Source organism: Diadema antillarum, unplaced genomic scaffold (genome assembly GCF_040938485.1).
Source record: "Diadema antillarum isolate AM-2024a unplaced genomic scaffold, OU_Dant_1.0 scf00000077, whole genome shotgun sequence".
Classification (NCBI taxonomy): domain Eukaryota; kingdom Metazoa; phylum Echinodermata; class Echinoidea; order Diadematoida; family Diadematidae; genus Diadema; species Diadema antillarum.
Genome location: NW_027270966.1, coordinates 271,796 through 292,496, shown reverse-complemented (window position 1 = coordinate 292,496; position 20,701 = coordinate 271,796). Strand labels below are relative to the sequence as shown.

Here is a 20,701-nt window from a genome sequence, read left to right as displayed (position 1 = left end):
ACATGTACATAATCCCACTTACTAAATCTCACAGTTGTCATGAATTTGTTGTATCATTGTATCATTGTGTTCACTCAGAAGACTGGTGTTGAATGTTTAATGAATGATCCACCATTGATTATGCCTCAGCCATGAGATGTCGCCGGAGGCATAATGTTTTGGGATAGTGTGTTCATTATCCATCCGTCCATCCATCCATTGTACCGTTCTTCCATCTGTCTGTCTTTCCATCCATAATCAATTTTGTGGACAGTGTAACTTGTAGGAGAAGTTGTAGGAGAGTGTATTGTACTACCGGACCCTTATTTTTTGTTACTCTGAATTCCGTATTCAGAGAATTCAATTTCAAGCAAACATAACACCCTGGCTTGTTATTCACAAAGTCCTGAAATTTATGCATTGAAATATTCACTCTGACATTTAGAAAACATACTTCAAGTTAACCCCTCTACAAAAATCTTTTACCATGGTGCAAAATCGTATTATAATTCCCTACACAATTTTCGTAATATTCAGTTCAAGAATAATCAGTGTCTTTCACATCTTATTCATACACCAGAATCCATATTCATACCCATGATTCACAGCACACATTCATACCGACAGAGGACAAAGAGAGAATGATAAATGATTCACAGCATTTGTACAATACATGGCGCCATTTAAAAGAAAGAAAGAAAAAAAAAATCGAAGGTGCAGACTCCTCCGAAAGAGTTAGCAATTGAATGCCTGGCAAGTCTTGAATGAGATTTTGAAGTGCTCCAAATTGTCAATTCACGAAATGAGAGCAGCAAAGATGCACTGTCACCCTGTGTGATTGTATATGAAAGTGAAAAAGAATATTTTCAAAATTATAGAAGAGTTTTCATCCAAAGACCTAGAAAATGCTTGTTCTCCAGATCAAGAAGAGGGAATCAAGCTATTCTTAATACAGGTGTACCCATCATAAGTTACTCCAATACAACAAGATTCCATTGCATTGAGAGGAGGTTTTCCAAATTTGAATTTGTTTAACAGGCATGTCTATGGCATAACCTACTCAGTATACACGTGTACAAGTGTACAGAATGTAGCATTAGCAAGCTAATTTTGGAAACACGTAACAAGATTTGTCGGTACGAGAAGATTTTTTTAACACTCATTATTTCCAATTCTTGGTTTGTTCACCACAACAAACTGAACGAAGAGGCGTGGCGGTTTCACAACCAGGGGCATATCTACACATTACACAAACAAACATGTGGCATGTCTCGCATGCTCATTAGACGACACACAAGAATCAAATAGATAACACACCCTGTGCCGTGTACTGAATTAAGGCTGAGGTATCACTTCTGTAGCACACAGTACAGTGAACTATCTGCCAATTAGTGGACATGGTCGGAGGGTATTTTGGCTGCTACTAGCAGATGCGTCCACTCCTGTATGGCAGGTAGCGAGCCATAGAAAGCTTGTCATTTGAAGCGAGTAGAACAGTCTCTGTCTTCCCCCCCCCCCCTCCATCTCTCACTCTCTCTCTTTTTCCTCACGATATTTATACTTGCACACCCACAAAGGTGGGTTAATGTAAACATGACAGACAAACACCCATTTTTACAAAATTGACATTTTCCATCCTTTTGACACAAATGAAAAAAATGTTTGTTTTTAAAGCAGCACTATCTTTTCACCCACAAGTTGCTGCAGTCTGTGGACCTACAAGTGTATTAGAATATCTAATCTATCGATATCTGTCATAGTATGGAAAAATGCTGCAGTGTCAAATATCACATTATAAAAGGGCTCACCTGTATTTCTACAGTATGTTTGTATGTTAATCTCTAGCTTAGGTTTGTTTGATAAGATTGTCTATTTCTTTGATTAGGTCAAAGATGTGAATCCCCATGTAATACTTTTTAGACACTTATTGTGATTGGTCTACATATGTACACTGTTGTAAGAATCCAAACCCACATACAAAACATTTTCTGATCATGACTTGTGATCATTATGGTGATTTAATAGTCAACAAGGGTTGTTCAACCATCCTGTCCTGTTACTGGTCAGATATTGAATTCAGAATGCAAAAGGGTTGACCATACTGACATTTTTCAAATTTGACTCAGTGATCACTACACGATGATTATAATTTCGGGGAAAATGAATCATAGTCAGGCAAATCATATCTATTTTATTTCTCATGCAATGAACAATGGATAGTAATAAGTTTAAAACTTGTACTGTAATCTGATCACTTTTAGTAGGGAGATTTCACTGTCAGTGATTCTGTAAAGGCAACACAAAATTTAGGTCAATGAATAAATGTGCTCCATTTACTACCATGGTACTGTAAAACGTGATATATTCGCGGCATGAAATTTCGCGAATTGGAGCTGACAGCCTTTTTCGCGGCATGAAATTTTCGCGAATTGCCACTGGCGTTCAATGCATGTAGTGTAGACAAAAACTTTCGCGTGCATTTTAATTTTGCGAATTTTGGCGTTCGCGAAATTCGCGAAATTAAAATGCTCGCGAAAATTTCTTGTTTTACAGTAGTTACTTTCACACTGGATGTTTGTAATCTTCGAAATTGTAAACTTCATCAGTGATTAGCTTGTACAATATAAATGTTGAACTTCAACTTTACATGTCCACATGACACCTAATCTAAGACCCATTTACAGTAAGTGAAAAGGCCAGGCTCAGGCCAGGCTGAGCCACACCTTCCTTTCACTGTAAACGCTCAAAAGGCCAAATGTGGTAGGGCAAGTCCAAGATAAGGTCCCCTCAGAAGGCAAAATTTCATCTTTGCTGAATATTGACATGTTTGGTATCATTTTGAAGCTTATGAGTTGAAGTTTTGATTTCCAGGGAGGAAAATATGATAATATTTCAAGGGCTTCATTTGCATAAATGTGAAATACAGCATTACGTATGGGACATTTATAAAAATTCATATGTATTCAAAGGAAAGCAAATTATATTTGATTAATATTTGGACATAAGAAGTTCATCAAATAGTTTAACTTGGTATGAAAATTTAGGGATTATGCAAATGATTATGCAAATTAGCTCGTGTCCTATCATGACATGTCCCATACGTAACAAATTGAGGTCATTTTTTTAGGTTTTTTCTGACATTTCTAAGGTTATTTGAATGCCCTTCTAGGAAGTTCTAATTTATTGTTTAAAGAAGTTAAATACCACAGAAAGAAGAAAAATTGTAAAAGATATATTTTTTATCAAGCAATTAAATAATGTTACGTATGGGAAAAATGCGTTACGTATGTGACATCCTCATACATATTGCATGTGAATGCATGTAGCTAGCTGGGAAGGTCTCTCAGTACACAAATCGTTCATCATCCTGCAGAAAGCATCCCAACTTTGCAGCTACTTTTGAATTCAAACAATACTAGTACTTGACTAAACAATTTTCAGAAAGGGGGAGGGGGAGATGCCAAAATACACCATGAAGATCAGCATTAAAGGGATAGTATAGTTTTCGTAGAAATGGGGATTCAGTTTCAATGTTTTACAAGATGATTGGGAGCTCCTTATATGAATTATCAAAGAGCATACAATTCTAAGACTAGAGAAATTCAAAGTCTATTTGATGAAGATCCAATTTGCAATGGATGAGATATCAAAAAACGAACAAATACAAAGTAAAATGAAGTGGTCCTAATGAAAAATTATTTTATTAGGACACCATGTTTCTGGATATCTCAGTTATTCAGTTTTTAGGAGAAGCCACAACAAAAATCATGGGTATACATACTGAGGAGGGACTCATATAAACAACCTAATTGCCAGACAGACATCATATTGTTTATCTACTCCATCACTAGGGTTCCACGCAGCAGGTATTGCATTTATTAAAATTGATATTTCTTGTTTTTTATTGAAACTGAATGGCAAACTGCCCTTCATCAATGTAAGTAAACACTTACAAACTATTCAAAGTAACTATCCTGATAAAAAATACAGGGCATGCATATTCAGGTTGGTCATAAAAATATAGAATAAGGTTAAATATGATTATGATGGTAAATATTTGGATGATGTTGATTCCCTTGACAATCTGGATCATTATTTGAGTAATTTCAACAAATTCTACTACAAAAATTATGCGAAATACCCATAAATATGGTTCTCCACACACTAAACGAATGGGGGACAAAGGGCATGCATACTCAGGTTGGTCATAAAAATTATAAAATATGATTGAATATGATCATGATGGTAAATATCTGGGGAATATTGTTCCCTTGACAATCTGGATCAGTATTGAGTAGTTTCAACTGATTTTACTTCAATAATTATGCAAAATACCAATTGACATGGTTCTCCACACACTAAACAAATGGGGGACAAAGTGTCCCATACGTAACTGTCCCATACGTAACACGTCATGTCTGTCTTTAATTAGAACCTGTAATTAGAGCTTTTTGCCTCATGACATGAAACTTACCTGTGATAATCTTGAGTGTTGTGACTTTCATCACAGCGAGTTACAAGTTGTAGAATGAAATACTTTCAGAGAGTTTTGAGGTTAAAAAAAAGTTTTTAAAAAAAAAAAAGTTTTTCTGGTCCCATACGTAACGGCACATATTTTCTCTTCTAGAATATAATTGTCGAGGTCATTTTTCTCCATTTTTAATATGATTATACTTCTCCTAGATATCAATCACCATGATAAAGTTCAATATGATCAAAGGCCATTAACACTATTTTTCAGGTCATAAAAGTCTCTGAATGTCCCATACGAAACGCGCGCGTTCTTGGACTTGCCCGGTACCAAAAACGACCATGCATTTGGCCAAGCTCTGGAGGTACATGTACAAGTGTAGTCTCAGCCCGGCCTTTTCTCACTGTAAACGCAAACTTGGCCAAATGTGGTACCAAATTGTGACCGGCGTGCTCCCAATAATAATCGTTTGTTTACAAGCAGAGCGCCACTACGACAAAATATTGAAAGGTTTGAATTAAAAGCCCAGGCCGAGCCCTCCACTGTAAATGGACAAAGTTGCGTGGCCGAGTACCGCAATTGAGGCCGGGCTCAGCCTGAGCTCAGCCTGGGCTCGGCCCAGCCCTGCACTGTAAACGGGGTCTTAGAGATTTAACTTTCACGCGAGAATCCCACTCAGTGATGAAACCACAGAACCAGAAGAAATGAATGTACATGCAGCTAGCGATAAACCGGATAATGTGCAACGATACAGGATTGTACAACATGCACTGGAGAAATTGACCTGGAAGCTGAGAGGGAAATAGGGTTCATGGAGAGGTGACACTAACTTTCAAGTTTTTTTTTTCCGATTATCGTGTCATCAACTAATCTTTCAGATTGCTAACTTTCAAGTAGCTCCATCTACATGGGGCTAAACTACGATCAAATCATCAAAGACTGACACTTCGAGCTAATATTTAAGTTTAGGAAAGTCGTGTGAATGTAGAACTAACTGTTCAGGTTGGTTGGAGGGCACTTCACAAGATAATGAACATGAAAATGTTTGCAAATAAGAGGCAAAACAAAATTTGCTTTTTAGCAAAATTAGTTTTTAAATGGCTTAGTTATCAAAAAATAGGACACGCCACCATGTTTAAAGTCAGGTGCTTTCTTTCGTAAGCCAGATTTTAATTAGCTACTTTAGATAGCTCCCTCTACTGTTTGAGTTCCACTTGCTCGGACTTCAGTGTTTTATACCCCTTTCAGTAACTCCCCTGGCTAGCGCCAGGCCCGAGCTAAGTCGTAAAATTTTGAGTTTATGAATGGGTCGGGCCAAAGTGGCCCGACCCAGGAGCTGGCCAGGAGCAGGCTATTTTGGCGCTGCTGCAGCTAGCACCAGGCACGGGCCTGGCACTGATCGAAGAGTTTATGAATGATAGCAGCGCCAGGCGCGGGCCAAAATTCCTTTCATGGTCAAAGGTCACAGCTTACGCTATTCAGCTCATGAGCACGCGGCATGCACATCAAATATCGCGCAAAAATACACTTCCGCTCTGTCCATGACGTGTTCAGTTACCATGGCAGTTATCCCTTATGTGGCCGAGTTCGTGAATGGGTCATCGTAAAAGTAGCGCGGCTCTGCTGTAGTTACTGAAAGCAATTTTTACTGCTTGGCACGGGCCAAATTAGCTCGGGCCAGGAGCTGGCCAGAAATGCATGAGTTACTGAAAGGGGTATCAGACTGCATTTTAATATTCCAGACGCACGATTGATGTGTACCACATGGTATGGGGATGAGAAAGTATGTGGGAAAGTTGTGTAATATGTTTGTGTTGCAGCTGACCTTTAGGCGGGATGTTGTCATATATTGGGATGCTCTATTTGTGTACATAACAACAGAGGTATGGGGATAGAGAGTGGTGGAGCAGGGAGGTGGGTAGCCTTTTGACAAGGCCTCGTGGCTGAAAAAGAGACTAACTGCGAGGGAACACGGAACGCTAGGCCGAGTGGTGCAGCTACAGTAGGAAGCCTTTTTACACCTGACATGAATTTGTTATCATAAACATTGTTTTTCACTGATTCTGCTACCAAAAAGGTAGCGGCCAATCAGCAGGTGCATTGCTCGCAGTGATGTCGCATCTAATGAATATGCATAAGTACAATGTATGCATGTCAGCTGCTTGCTCATCAGTATCGAGCCTGTGCTGCCCGTAGTAGCTGCCTGCATTGCCAGCGTTGAAACGTCATCATTATTACAACTGCGGTTTGACTCATGATCAATACATTAATAATTCATACTCATGTACCTCACAAGGCAGCAGGAAAAAACCCAGGTTTAAAAAAGCTTCGTGGCTGCGCCAATCAGTCTTGCATTCACTTGTTTCTTGCAGTGCTCGGTATGGCAAGTTAGTCTCATTCCTAGGCCACAAGACCTTGTCAAAAGGCTAGGAGGTGAGAGACATCCCTGGGTTTCCATCACAACAGGCTCTGAGAAGAAAACTCAATCAATATTACATGATGGGATATGACAAGAAAGGTAGACAAGAAAGAAAGAAAGTGAAATGTGTAGGAAACAAACCAAATTGGGGACTAAATTGTACATTTTCATCTTCTTCTTGACTTTATGCATACTTTGTTCATGTGAATTGCTGAGGGCTCGCCCTACCTAGCAACAACTAAAGCGAATGCCTGCCTATGGAACTTAGGGGAGGGAGCAGGTGAATGAAATGCTTCGTTACTTGGCTGTAGGGGGGAAAAATCCAGTAATTGTAATAGATTACAGAAACAGTCTGTTGGAATATATTTTATAGCAAGATATGTGAGCTAATAGTTTACTTTCTTGTTTGTTTCAACATTTTTTGCCAAAAATGACCATAAGGTGTGCCGATATAATCAATCCCAGGCACAGTGTCATCTATTTTATATTCTGCAAATTATTTACCAAGTACAATCCCTTACCAGAACATTCCCTCTTTTCAACCCATTGAGGACGGGCTGATTTTGCTACAAACACATTTCCCATGCAATTGTAGACACCTGCCCAAGTATGCTCAGGACTCGTCCTCAATGGGTTAAGTACAATAGTGTATGGGGATAAGTACAGTAGTTTTTTTTTTGCAAAAGTAAATCTTGGTCTTCCTGCCTGGATAAACTAGTTATTATGAGCTGTTAAGAGCAGTAAAGCATGTTATCGTTTGCGATGTGAATATAACATTCAATAGAAATGGCCACACTCCCACACGGACTATATTAGTGTATTTGTTTTCCTTCTTCTCTTCCAGTTGTCACTGCTTTGATGAAATCACCTGATGACCTGATACTGAGAGTTAGAGAAGGTGAGTGTTTATCTCTATAGCCAATCAAAAATAGATACCTACAGTATAAGTAGTCATCTATTTCATAGAACTTTAGAACATGGCAGTTGCAAGTGTAGTTACAACGCGAAGGAGTAATCCTAGATGGGTGTGATTTTGAAGAAAAAAAAAGAACATTCAAGTGCTTTGCATGTCCTTTGCTTTAAAGTTTGGTATGTAGCATGCCTAACGATTAGTCAGCCACTGGCTGGAGAGGCATTCTTTAATAACTCATCCATTCATAGATCAAAAGTGAAAAAGCAGGCCATTATTTATGCCATTGCAGGGTGACGGAGCAGGGTGAGAATTTCACATGTTGTGAGTACCATAGCATTGGATGACTCTGTTGCATTGTAATGTTCTAATAAGGGTATCGGCTGCAAAAATATAAAAGATGCCACTAGACACTGCATGCCACTGACCCAAGTGAGGTGTCGTACCAGTTCTCACGCTGGCGATCGTTTGTAAATCTATGTTGATCAACAGGGATTTATCCATTGATGAGGAGTAGGATGGTCAGTGTATTGGATGTTGGATTGGGTGCACGTCATGAGACCGACACCCACGAGTCATACAGCCCAGGAGTCATACAACCCATGGGAGTTATATCGCCCATGAGTTCGACACCAAGCAAACAAGGCCCACAACATGACACATTAAGCCCAGCATTGTAATTTCGAACTCATGGGCTGTTTTTACGTAGTGTCAAGCTCATGGGCCTTCTTTGCCTAGTGTAGAACTCATGGGCTGTATGATACATGGGCCTTTTTAGCTCACCTGAGCCAAAGGCTCAAGTGAGCTATTGCGATCGCCCTTCGTCCGGCGTCCGTCGTGCGTCGTCCGTCGTCCGTCGTCCGTCGTGCGTCGTGCGTAAACTTTTTACATTTTCATCTTCTTCTTGAAAACCCCAAGACCGATTTTCATCAAACTTGGCAGGTAGCATCCCTAGGGGGTTAGGAACTCAATTTGTTAAAATGGGCACCATGCCCCACCCAGGGGGCCCCCAGGGGGGCCCAAACCCCCCAAAATTAAGGAATCCACAAAAATCTTCTTCTCTAGAACCAGAAGTGATAGAGCTAAGTTAATACTATGAGTTAGTACATTGATGACTGTAGTTTCAAGTTTGTTCATGGCAGAATCAGGGGTGCCCCCCTTGGGACCCAGGGGAGGGGGGTGGGGAAGGGTTCTAATGGGGCCTAAATTGTACATTTTCATCTTCTTCTTGAGAACCCCATGACCCATTTTCACCAAACTTGGCAGGTAGCATCCCTAGGGGGTTAGGATCTCAATTTGTTAAAATGGGCACCATGCCCCACCCAGGGGGCCCCCAGGGGTCCCAAACCCCCCAAATGAAGGAATCTTTATAAATCTTCTCTAGAATCAGAAGTTATAGAGAGAAGTTATGGCCTTTTTTACGATCAGTGGTGTAACTTTTGTACTCAGAGGGTCAAAATTTCAAACAAAATATTTTTTCATTATTCTGTTTGATTCTTGTTTGAAAGTATTCAAATTTTTGAAAAAATAACATTTCAGACCTTAAAGCTGAAGGGTTATTGGTGTAATTTGAGGAAAACCCTGGCACCTGAAGTAAATTCAAGCAAAATTTTGCTTTCATGAATTGCACCATATTGACAAAACTCTGTATTCAAACTTCACCATGCAAAGTGTATATGGTTAACAACAATATATAGTTTGTGAATCAAAACTATTTGGGGGTTGAATATGAAGTGAATTTTTTAGAAAATACATGAGATTTATAAATTTTTGCTAAAAATACCAATTGACATGTAATTTTTAAGATTTTAACTATTTATTGGAGGGCAGGCCAGGTCAAACTCTTACTATAACAAGTCTTCAAGAAGGGCTACCTTCCTATGTAGGTTAAATGAAATTCCAATCATTTCTTTAAAACTTGGATTTTTCATACATGGATGTTTCGGAGGTGACAGTTAACATATTAGAATGTTTCGGAGGTGACATTAATATTAACACTCACTTTTTTTTGAGAATAAGTGACAATAACACAAAAACTTCTTCTTTTTATCAATGTTTTTAATAATTATAACTCGAGAACAAGAAATTAACTCCTGTTTCAAGCAGATAAACCACACAGAACAAGTGTTTTTTTACACTTCATTAATTAGCATGGGTACCGGTAGTTTGCCTTCCATTTGGACGAAGGATGTAAGCTAAATATTGTAATCTGAAGAAACATGGCATTCCATTTTCTACCTTAACTTGAGATGAAGGTGTGAGATCATTTTAGTAATGTTTCTTTGCTCTCAGAACATTTTATTCCACAACACCAGGGAAGAATCACCTCGTTTCAGAGGTGACATTCAATGTTAACATTGTGTTCAAATATTCATTTACATTGTACAGTAAGAATATGACGGACATACATTGTAAGCTAGATATTGTAACCTGAAGAAACATGGCATTCCATTTTCTACCTTAAATTGAAATGAGGGTGTGAGATCATTTTAGTAATGTTTCTTTGCTCTCACAACATTTTATTCCACAACACCAGGGAAGAATAACTTTGTTTCGGAGGTGACATTCAATGTTAACATTGTGTTCAAGTATTCATATAGTATGTCCCCCCAAAAAATTTACTATTAGACTTTTGCATTGATAGCACCCAATATGATTAAATCAGCTAAATTCTACTTTGGGGTCTTAAGTTATAACATCTTAGCTCTATTTTGCAGAAAGCCCCAGTCAAATTGGTTAAGTGATCTCAAAGAAATGTGGATTGTTATAAAGGATGTCAGGAGTCTGATTTTTCCAAGTTCAGCACTTGGATGCTCTTGGAACTGCATATTAATGTGTAAACACATGCAGAACTTGGAGGGAAGGGATTCCTCAAAGGCTCTGCTACAAAAATCCTCAATTCTCTTTGACCTCTGAAGCAAATTGAATGGGGTTTTCTGTAAGGTGTGGGCAATGAGTTATAGTTTCAATCCCTCAAATTGGTATCTTTAGATTGATTCACTATCTTTAAAGTTATCATTGCGGAGGGTACCACTGTAATTTTTTGGCGGGGACATAAAATAGTATGAATACCAAAAGCAAAAATTCTTATTTGACTTGTGTACGTTTGTGTTTGCACATAGTTTTATAGATTAATTCAAGGATGTTCATGAATTCTTCATCATCCTTGATAGCCACCATACAAATGTTATAATACTGGTGAAAGGTGTTTGGTTCATCTGGGATAAATTTTCTATACACCAGATTCATTTAAACTGTTGACATTACTAAAATATATTTAACGTATCATTCTGAATTGATTGAAAATTACCTGCAAATCATGCACATCTAACAGTCACTTTTGAGAATAAAAAGTATAAGATAAGAAAAACCATTTTATTGTTTTTGAGGTAACACGACACAGAGACAACCCAACTTCTCAGGTGTTAACTATTTAGTGAACATTCATGTCTTTCCTCATGGCTTTAATTTTCAAATATAAGCTCTTTCTTTCAGTTCTTACTTGTTATTTTGTTTGGTTATTCTCTTTCATGATAATGGATACCAGCTCATATTTTGTTTGAGATTGTAATTCATACTAATCTTTAACAGGTTTTTACAGTTGGGTTAAGAGAACAGTTTGTGTTTCCCAGCTGAAGAGAGCAGCATAATGCCTTTCTGTGAACTTGAGGGGAAAATTTGTTTTGTTACAATAATTTTCTCCATCAACTTCACAGAAGGTCCCGAACACAAACTGGTCTCAAATACATGTAAACCTATAAGGGACCGAAACTGGAAAAGGACAAGTTCACCTCAGTAGACATGAGGGTTGAGTAGATACAGCAATGTTAATAAAACACATCAGTGAGAGTTTGAGGAAAGTAAAGGCAATCCGTTCCAGAGTTATGGATTTTTTAAGTTTCTGCTCAGTCAAAGCTGAATGAGAAGACTTCTATAGCTTGTGATGTCACATGTGTACAAGGATATAGAGAAAGTATCAAGAAAATTCAACATACCGGTACTGTATTTTTACTTTTCTTGCATAACAAAAGAACACATGACTTCTCTCTTTTGGAAGGCAGAGTAAATAATATTGCCCTAAATACATCAGTAGCAAGTTGAAGAAATGTGCACTTTTTTCAAAAAGTAAAGTTTTGTGAAATTCACTTATATTTTCCTTATATCGTTGATTGCATGTGACATCATACACTGTCGTAGTCGTCTCATCCAGCAGTGATTGCGCAGATACTTAAAAAACCCATAACTTTTGAATGGATTGTCCAATTTCCCCCAAACTTTCAATGATGTGTTCTACAGGTACAATGTTGTTGCATTCACTCAATCCACATGTATATGACAGTGGACTTGTCCTTTAAGAAACTATTTTCTTTTCCTTGAAATTCCAGTACTTAAAGCCAAATTCTAAGACAAAACATAATTACACAACAAGGTAAACACCTCATCAAAATTATACTTAAATAGAACTACAAGTCTTGTTTTTTGATCTTTCCCTTTCCAGTCCTGGGGACTTGTTCCTCTGTTCACTTTAGTTGTCACATAACTTCAATAATCTTAAAAAATACAATGTCATATACAGTTGGTTCAACTTGGAAAATGTAATAATTATTGTCATATTAAAAAAAAAAATCACATAATTTTGTTTATGATCACCACGTTGTACATGGAAATACAACAACTAAGAATTCAAGAACAAGTTGTGCACCAGCTATAGGCATGTGGCCTTTTTGTGGAGTTTGATTATTTAATGATTTTTTTTTTACATTTTTTTTTAAAGATTGTGGACTAGGGCATGCATGAACTGCTACATGTATCACTTTGGTATCAAGGGAATTCTGGAGAGCTATGTACTGTATACAAAAGTCACTTCTGTTGTGATGATTTTGTAGATATTAAATGTATTAGAAAATGTTAATAGAAAGTGAAAAGGAACTGAAGTCTTGCCTTTCACTATCACATAACAATATGGTGTTAACACACAATGTCACCTCCGAAACACAAGAAAAAGCAACCTACATGGAAAGCTGTGATTGGTAAATCTTCACAACTAAATCGCTTGTTGGAAATCAAGCTTCTAAGATGAAAGCATCTATATGTTTACTTAACTAAAGCAGGAGAATTGATCTTGATTACAATATTATATATACAACAGATGGGTGTATTTTGTGCATTCTCATTGTTAAAAAAAGTGAAAAAATGTAAATTTGCCCTAAAACGTACAGTCTAGTGATAAAAAAAAAGAGTGAGAGTGTTGTAGTTGATTTCTCCACTTTGAGACTTATGTTACTAAAATAAATGAAACCATTGGTGTACATGATATGGTTTCTCTTCAACAGAAATGAACAAAAAATCTTGTTAACAGTGTTTTGTCACCTCCGAAACAGTAATTTTTAGTTTTTATTGGATCTTTTATCAATCTCTAGAAAATTCTCACTTCCTGTTGCCATATTACTATTGTCATCCAAAAGAGATTCCTGTCAATTGGACAGAATCAAACAAAATTGCTTTGTCTTCGAGAAATTATCAAATATAATATGCTTGTTGTTTCGGAGGTGACAATTGTTTCGGAGGTGACAAGTGTTAACGGAAAATTGTAAATTGCTCTGAAATGAAAACAACAGGCTATATTTCTACTACCTTCCTGCAGAGATAATGTGAGGGGATATGTTACATTTTGGCAAATGTAATGTATAACTGATGTCAAGAATAAAAAAATCAAATACATAAATCTGTTGTCTCGGAGGTGACAGAAATGTTAACGGAAAAGTTACATAAATTTATAAACGCTCACCAAAAAATGATAAGTTATTTGAATTAAATAATTTTTGGATCAAAGTTAAGTCAGATTGATTACTATTCTGTTTTGATGGAAATTAGCAAAGTTGAATTTTATAATTGTGAACAAGAGCCAACTCAAAAGAGGGGTTAATTGTTAACGGAAAATGTCACCTCCGAAACATAAAGTTTGGACAATTTCAGTATTTAAAGAAGACAAAGCAGAACCTGGTAAACATAATAGTTCTTGATATAGGATACCTGTCTATCACAACAGCAACAAAAATAATGAAAAGGAATAAACAATTTAATTTGCTAGCTCTGACAAAAATACTATGTCAGAGTGAGTACACCAAAAGTGTTGGATTTCAAGCATGTAAGTACCTGCCACATCTGAAAGAAAAAGAGAGGAAAGTTCATTAAGGTACCCAAGGTAGACACTGTGGGTGGTAAGTTTATGAGAAAAAATAATGCATATCTGTCGGTGTATAAGAAAGTTATACACCAATTAGTGCCAACACTGTGTTTTACACCACTGATTGTAAAAATGGCCTTATAGGGCCTGAAATGTACATTTTCATCTTCTTCCTGAAAACCTCATGATGGATATTTGTCAAACTTGGCAGGTAGCATCCCTAGGGGGTCAGGATCTCAATTTATCAAAATGGGCACCATGCCCCACCCAGAGGGCCCCAGGGGGCCCCAATCCCCCCAAATTAAGGAATCTTAAAAAAATTGGGCCCTTATTGTACATTTTCATCTTCTACTTGAGAATGCCTGGTCAAATTTTGGTAGAGCTGTGAATAATTTAGATTAGTGACTGCGTGAAAGGTGAACTTGCGATACTCAGGTGAGCGCTAGACCCGCGGGTCTCTTGTTTTTTTCAATGTCAAACTCGTTGGTGTCAGTCTCATGGGATGACTCCATTGGATCTACAGTGTATCGTGTGTTGGGATGACAGCATCGCTACCGTAAGGATATTGATATGGCTTTAGCTATTGATGATGTCATTTCTAGCTGTTACTTTGAACAGGTAGGGAAGTCCTATGGTAATGTGATAATAGATGATAAGACGTTAAATGGATGTTCTGTGTGAAATGATTGGGTGAGTGGTCTGAGCCAGTTGTCATTGTACTTTGGCTACAATGCAATTTTCCAGCAAATATTTAGCTCGGAATGCCCACTGGTGGTGTGATATGTAAGGAAGAATAACTGTTAAGTAATACATAATAATTTGCATGTGAAGTAACAGGGTAAAAGGTCACAAGTCCAGGTCAAAAGTAATTGATCATTAGCTAATGCTGCCTGTAGGATTGTTTAATGGGAACAAACACTGCTTTATTAATCTTTTACTTTTTTAATTTATGATCAGATTTCATTATTGTATTCTTTGTGATTTAGGATACCAAGTTATTCACTGTGTATGTTTTTCTCACCAGAAGCCCAGAAACAGGACACTCTAGGCAAAAGATTACCAGATTTCAGTTTAAAGGACAAGTTCACCTTCATATATTAGAACACATTAGTGAAAGTTTGGGGAAAATCGGAAGATCCGTTCAAAAGTTATGATTTTTTAATTACCTGTGCAGTCACTGCTGGATGAGAAGACTACTATAATGTATGATGTCACATGCGTATGTAACGATATAAGGAAAATATAAAGAGAATTTCACAAAATTCAACTTTTTGAAAAAAGTGCACATTTCTTCAACCTGTCACTGATGTATGTTATGGGTAATGTTATTCTCCCTCCCTTCTGAAAGAGGCAAGTCAAGCGTTCTTTTATTATGCGAGAAAAGTGAAAATATGTTGAATATTCCTTATGTTTTCTTTTATATCGTTGTACACATGTGACATCACAAGCTGAAGTAGTCTTCTCATCCAGCAGTGACTGAGCAGAAATTTCAAAAATCCGTAACTTTTGAACGGATTGTCCGATTTTCCTCAAACTCTCAATGATGTGTTTTACTAATATTGCTGCATTAACTCAATCCACATGTCTATGAAGGTGGACTTGTCCTTTAATAGCATGTCTGCTTTGCAGTCACAGTGCTTGAGTTCAAGCCCATTACAGCAATGCTATGTACTATCATGCTGGCCTTTCCAGTAGGGGGCAAACACACTGCCTCTCTAAAAGGGTATGATTGAAATAGAAGAGGTCTGAATGAGCCACAACTTACACACATCAAATATCCTATTTCCTCACCAAATATAGGGTGCAAACTTGATGATACAGTCCATGCCACCCACACCGTGCAAAATGGCCAAATGATTACAGTCTATAAATGGTTCACTGAAGGTGACTTACTAGCAAAAGTTAGCACATGGCATTAATCAGGCATATTATGCCATACAACCCCCCTCCCCCCCCCCCCCCCCCAAAAAAAAAAAAAAAATAAAGAAATAAAGAAATAATAATGATGAAAAATAATTCTTATATCGTCTTTTAAGGCCTTTGTGAAATAAGAGTGATTCTATAACATTTTCTTTGGCTATACATGATCATATGGTCTGCAAGCTGTTTTCCATGATTATTACTCATGAACGAATATGGTCCAACGTGAATGGCTACAGTGGCTAAGGCCATCAGATATTAAAGCCGGAATGTGAGTCATCAACTGGAGATAGTTAATCCATGATGTGAGAAAAATTGTTCCAATCCCCCTCTCCCCCATCACAGGAACAAAAAAAAATCTCAAAATACACTGTTGTAGATCAGATAAGCCTGTGAGTGCACAGATCCACATTTTTGTATGCAAGGAAAAACAGTCAACACATGCCCATCAGAGCAGTCAGGCTAAATTACTCATGGCTGATTTACTGTTTACGTTGTACATGCAGAATATCGTCAACTATTTTAAACATGCAATACAGGGTGACCAGCATTGTACACTCTGTGAGTAAGATGTGGCAATTTTGACTTCCCTTTCACGAGTTCAGCTTGCAGGGATGCCTATTCAGAGGGTTTCAGCATAGATTTTCACATTTCCTGCCTTAGCATCAAATATACATGTATCATGCTTATTGTGATTATCTGATTAGAAGTAAATATCAAATACATTTTGATTTTATTTTCCTGTCAGTTTGTACTTGTGGTTTCATATTTTTGCTGAGCCTGAATCATTATGATGAATGCAAAGTCTGATTTGCTGTCTATTTTTCTCTTGACTTTTTCTCAGATACGGCCATTAGAAATCGAGTTGTGCGGTTTTTGGCTCCCTTGGATATGACTTCAGGATTCAATCAACAGCGTCAAAAATCAGTAACTGTCACTAGCACAAAGCCACAAAGTGATAAGCTTGAGATCAGCAAAGTGAGAAACAATTCTTATGTTGGCTCATCAAATGAAGTAAATGAGGACATTGCAGATTCACCCAGCAAGGACATTACCAAATTAGACTCTTCTCAAGACCCCAGTGAGCATTTTTGTGCGACAAGCAGCAATGCAGTCAATGCGAACAGTAGTCCTGTATCGGCGAGGTTGGTCCAGTCTCATGTGCTTCAGAACAAAATTTCCAATCCCGGCAAGCTTAGTCAGAGTCAGGAAGAACAGCAGGGATCATCATGTCCTAGCGTGCAGGGAAATTCTGTAGATGCTTCCACAATACGAGAGCAACTCACCAATGAAGCCATCTCCAATTCTTGCAGCACAGATTCTATGACTTTAGAAGCATTTGTTGGTCAAAAGTTAACAACAACAGCTCTCATCCATCGTGAAGACTCGCTGCTAGCGGCTAGTCGTCTCTCAGAGGAAAAGGGGCACAATGATGCTGATAATGATGTAGGGGCCAGTAGACATGAACATGATCTATGTGACAAAGGTTTCCCTCCAAAAACTGTCAATGATATACATTCTTCAGTGCAATTCACGCAACCAGAAGTCATTATGAATGGTGTAGGCCAGAGAGAATTGGTTCGAATAACCACCGCTCAGTTCCCCACCACCCACAACCACAGCCAAGAGGTCCGGACTAGACTTGAAAATGCAGCAAACACCTGTGCCAGTAGCTACTCTATATCCACGGATAGTGCCTTCTCGTCAGCAACTCCAGTAGTGAAAGTAACAGCAACGACATCAAACATTGAACCCATCAAGAGCACTGTTACAGCAGTGACAGTCACAAGTAGCAAAGAGACGCAGGAGATGTCGAAGCCCAAGCTATCCACAAATGCAATAGGAATTCAAACAAATCCTTCCGATTTGGAACCCAGAAAAGGCAGTGGGGACTTAAACGGTGTTGAAGAATCACCTGTCAGTGGTCACTCAAGTGCAATCAGCGATAGTTTCGGCTCTAGCAAAAGCCCAACTGCCGCAGTACTCACCAATTCCACAGCTAGCTCAAGCACTGACGATGCCGAATTTCCAGACATGGACAGTTTGGAAAGTGCCCTCCATGAAAACCCTAAGAACTTGGACTTACCATCAGCTAAGAGGCTTGCGAAGCGACTCTATGAGCTTGATGGATTTAAACGTGAAGATGTATCAATACATTTAAGTAAAAGGTAAGACAAAAATTTGAGAATTTCATGCTATTTGATTTTATTTAAGTTGTTGAGAGATTGTTTGCCTAAAAACAATTAATGGGAGTTTCCATTCAGTATTTTATGGCAACCACATACACCTATAGGTGCCATGGAGTTCATGGAATGGTATTCTACTCCATGATTTCTTCTTTACACTTGTTGTAAGGCACAGTAGAATGTATTCACTATTCTGTGCTAGATGAACCACTTTCTCTATGTAGAAACAAGGTAAACTGCATGCTGCCCGTAAGATTTGAAGATCCGCAAAACTAGCAGAGTCATGATTGTGCAAATTAAGTTGAGGTCATGGCTTCATGAGCCTCCCATTCGCTTGCTTACAAATCTTTCTCTGAGACTGACTTGTCAAAATTGTAGACACTGGATTACTGACAGAACAGATTATGTCCAGATATTTCACTTACAGAACAGAGAGAGAATTTGTAGATCATGGCATCACTGCTCTATATGCACAGTTGTGTGACTAAGCAATAATACTGTTGTGGGAAATCATTTGACACTCCTAAAACTTCTATTTTTTTTTGTCATCTCATTTGGATTTTCTTGAAACTTCTGTTGTGTTGTGTGATTTTACACCAACTACATGTATGAGATCAATCTGAACATGGAGTATGAGCAAAAGTTTGAGAAATAAAGTCACATGCTTAATGTGTCTCCCCCCCCCCCCCTTAGAAAAAAAAGGAAAAAAAGGGTGGAGAGAGGGAGAGAGAGTGAAACTCAGATGGGATCTATGTAAACAGAACTGAAGGCTCAGAAATAATTGTGGAACTGTTTGAAGCACGTATTGTGCCAAATAGAGTACTTGGTGGAGGTGGAGTATCTCACCTGAGCTATGTTTGCAAGGTTTAAAAGTATCAAATGTGACCGTGCACCTCAAAACGAACATAAAGTCGCACACACTGATTTTGCGCAAGGACTGAAAATAAGTGAAATGGGTCAACCTAGCCCAACTTGACTTTTTCATATTTTCTAAAAGAGCGGGTCTTCTTTTACATTATGCTAAAATTTGGTATCATAAAACAGGCAGGAAAGTGTGTTTTTTTAGCAGTTTATCTCGAACATTTTTGGTAGAATAGTGTGATTAGGTGTGTCTTTAGAATCCCTTTTTCATTTCTGAAAAACCTTGTCCACACTCTTCACTTTCAACTCTAATAACGTTTGAAAAGATAGTGCTACTGCTTTGAAAGTTGGCATTGATTATGGACAGAATGTGTTAATGAGGCATGCTTAATTTCAGTTTTATCTGATAATCCCTTCATTGCTGTTACTCTGGTGGTTTACTTCCTGTTTTTTTTGTCCCATTCATCGCACAGCCAGCACGGTTTGGTAAAGATTAAGCGCTTGAATAGACACTGTACTTCAGAGCCTCTTTTCTCAGATCACACTTTTCCTGAGTTTGTGCTTTCTTTCCAATATTTAGATAGGTTAGGAGAGTCCATTTGATTTGAGTTATACATCATTTTAAAGCTTAAGGTCTGCTCTTTCAGAATATTGTCTTAACTAAAAATTCATATCTGGCGACTTTTTGTTTGTTTTGAGGTGCAGGGTCACAAATGCTCAGTTGCGGATCTTCCTCTATACTTGTACTTTCACCCCTTTGATCACTCTGGGGTTCTCTCTTTAGTTACATACATTGTAGGTGGATCACATTTTGTTATACTAATCTGGTGAGATGTATTGCATTTATCACTTGGCAGCCACCCTTTCCATTTGCCGCACTTGTTCTACCCTAGCAGCTAGCCAGATGAACATGTCAAAGAGCCATCATCATTCAACAGCAGATGTGCAGGCTAACCTTTAATATGCATAACTGTCAGAACAGTGCCATGGAGTGGTATCAAAAAAAGAAAAAGAAAAAGACAGGTGCAAAAAACTATATACATATGTATTCTAAAAGCATTTACAAATGGTAGAGAACATACACTACTTTTAGTCTTACGTTCAAAATGTTGTTGTTGTTTTTTTTTGTGATTTCCAGGAATGAATTCTGCAAGCTTGTCGCCAAGGAGTACCTGGAGTATTTTGATTTCACGGCAGACAGGCTGGACGAAGCGCTCCGAGACTTCCTCCAGTGTGTCACGATAGTCGGCGAGTCGCAGGAGCGCGAGCGGGTGCTGGCGCATTTCTCAAGGCGCTTCTTCGACTGCAACCCTGGTGTGCTAGAGTCCTCTGATGCGGCTCACTCCCTGACGTGTGCTGTGATGCTGTTAAACACAGATCTTCATGGACAGGTATTTATCTGACAGTGGCATTGTATGCAAACTCAAATTTTTTGGAAACTTCTTTACATGAAAATTGAATGAACTTGAATGTAAAGAATTTGCTGATCTTCTGCAAGTTTCATTTTTGGAGCATCCTGAAATAGCACTTGACTTGCTTCTTTCAGAATGGAGGGAATAATGCTACCATTATCTCTTAAGATATTCTGTATTATTGCTGCCCTGCTGTATTATAAAGAATTCTTGTAGTCTTCGTATCCAGCAATGATGGCTTATGGATTTCACCAAGACTTTGAAATTCTTCACTTAGAACTAATTTCCCCCAACATCATTCTCATTCTGCATTCACTGAATCTACATACTGTGAAAGTGGATATTTTCGCAGTCAA

General features: G+C 38.1%; 1 protein-coding gene across 1 annotated transcript in view; it reads left to right on the top strand.

Moving 5' to 3' along the window:
* LOC139717591 (uncharacterized) overlaps window positions 1–20,701 on the top strand; it is a 41,111-nt gene that overhangs the window by 7,333 nt on the left and 13,077 nt on the right. Inside the window, exons 3-5 of the mRNA XM_071629101.1 lie at window positions 7,714–7,767; window positions 16,731–18,054; window positions 20,072–20,324. Coding sequence (XP_071485202.1) covers window positions 7,714–7,767; window positions 16,731–18,054; window positions 20,072–20,324 — 1,631 coding nt within the window. The remainder of the gene's footprint in view (window positions 1–7,713; window positions 7,768–16,730; window positions 18,055–20,071; window positions 20,325–20,701) is intronic.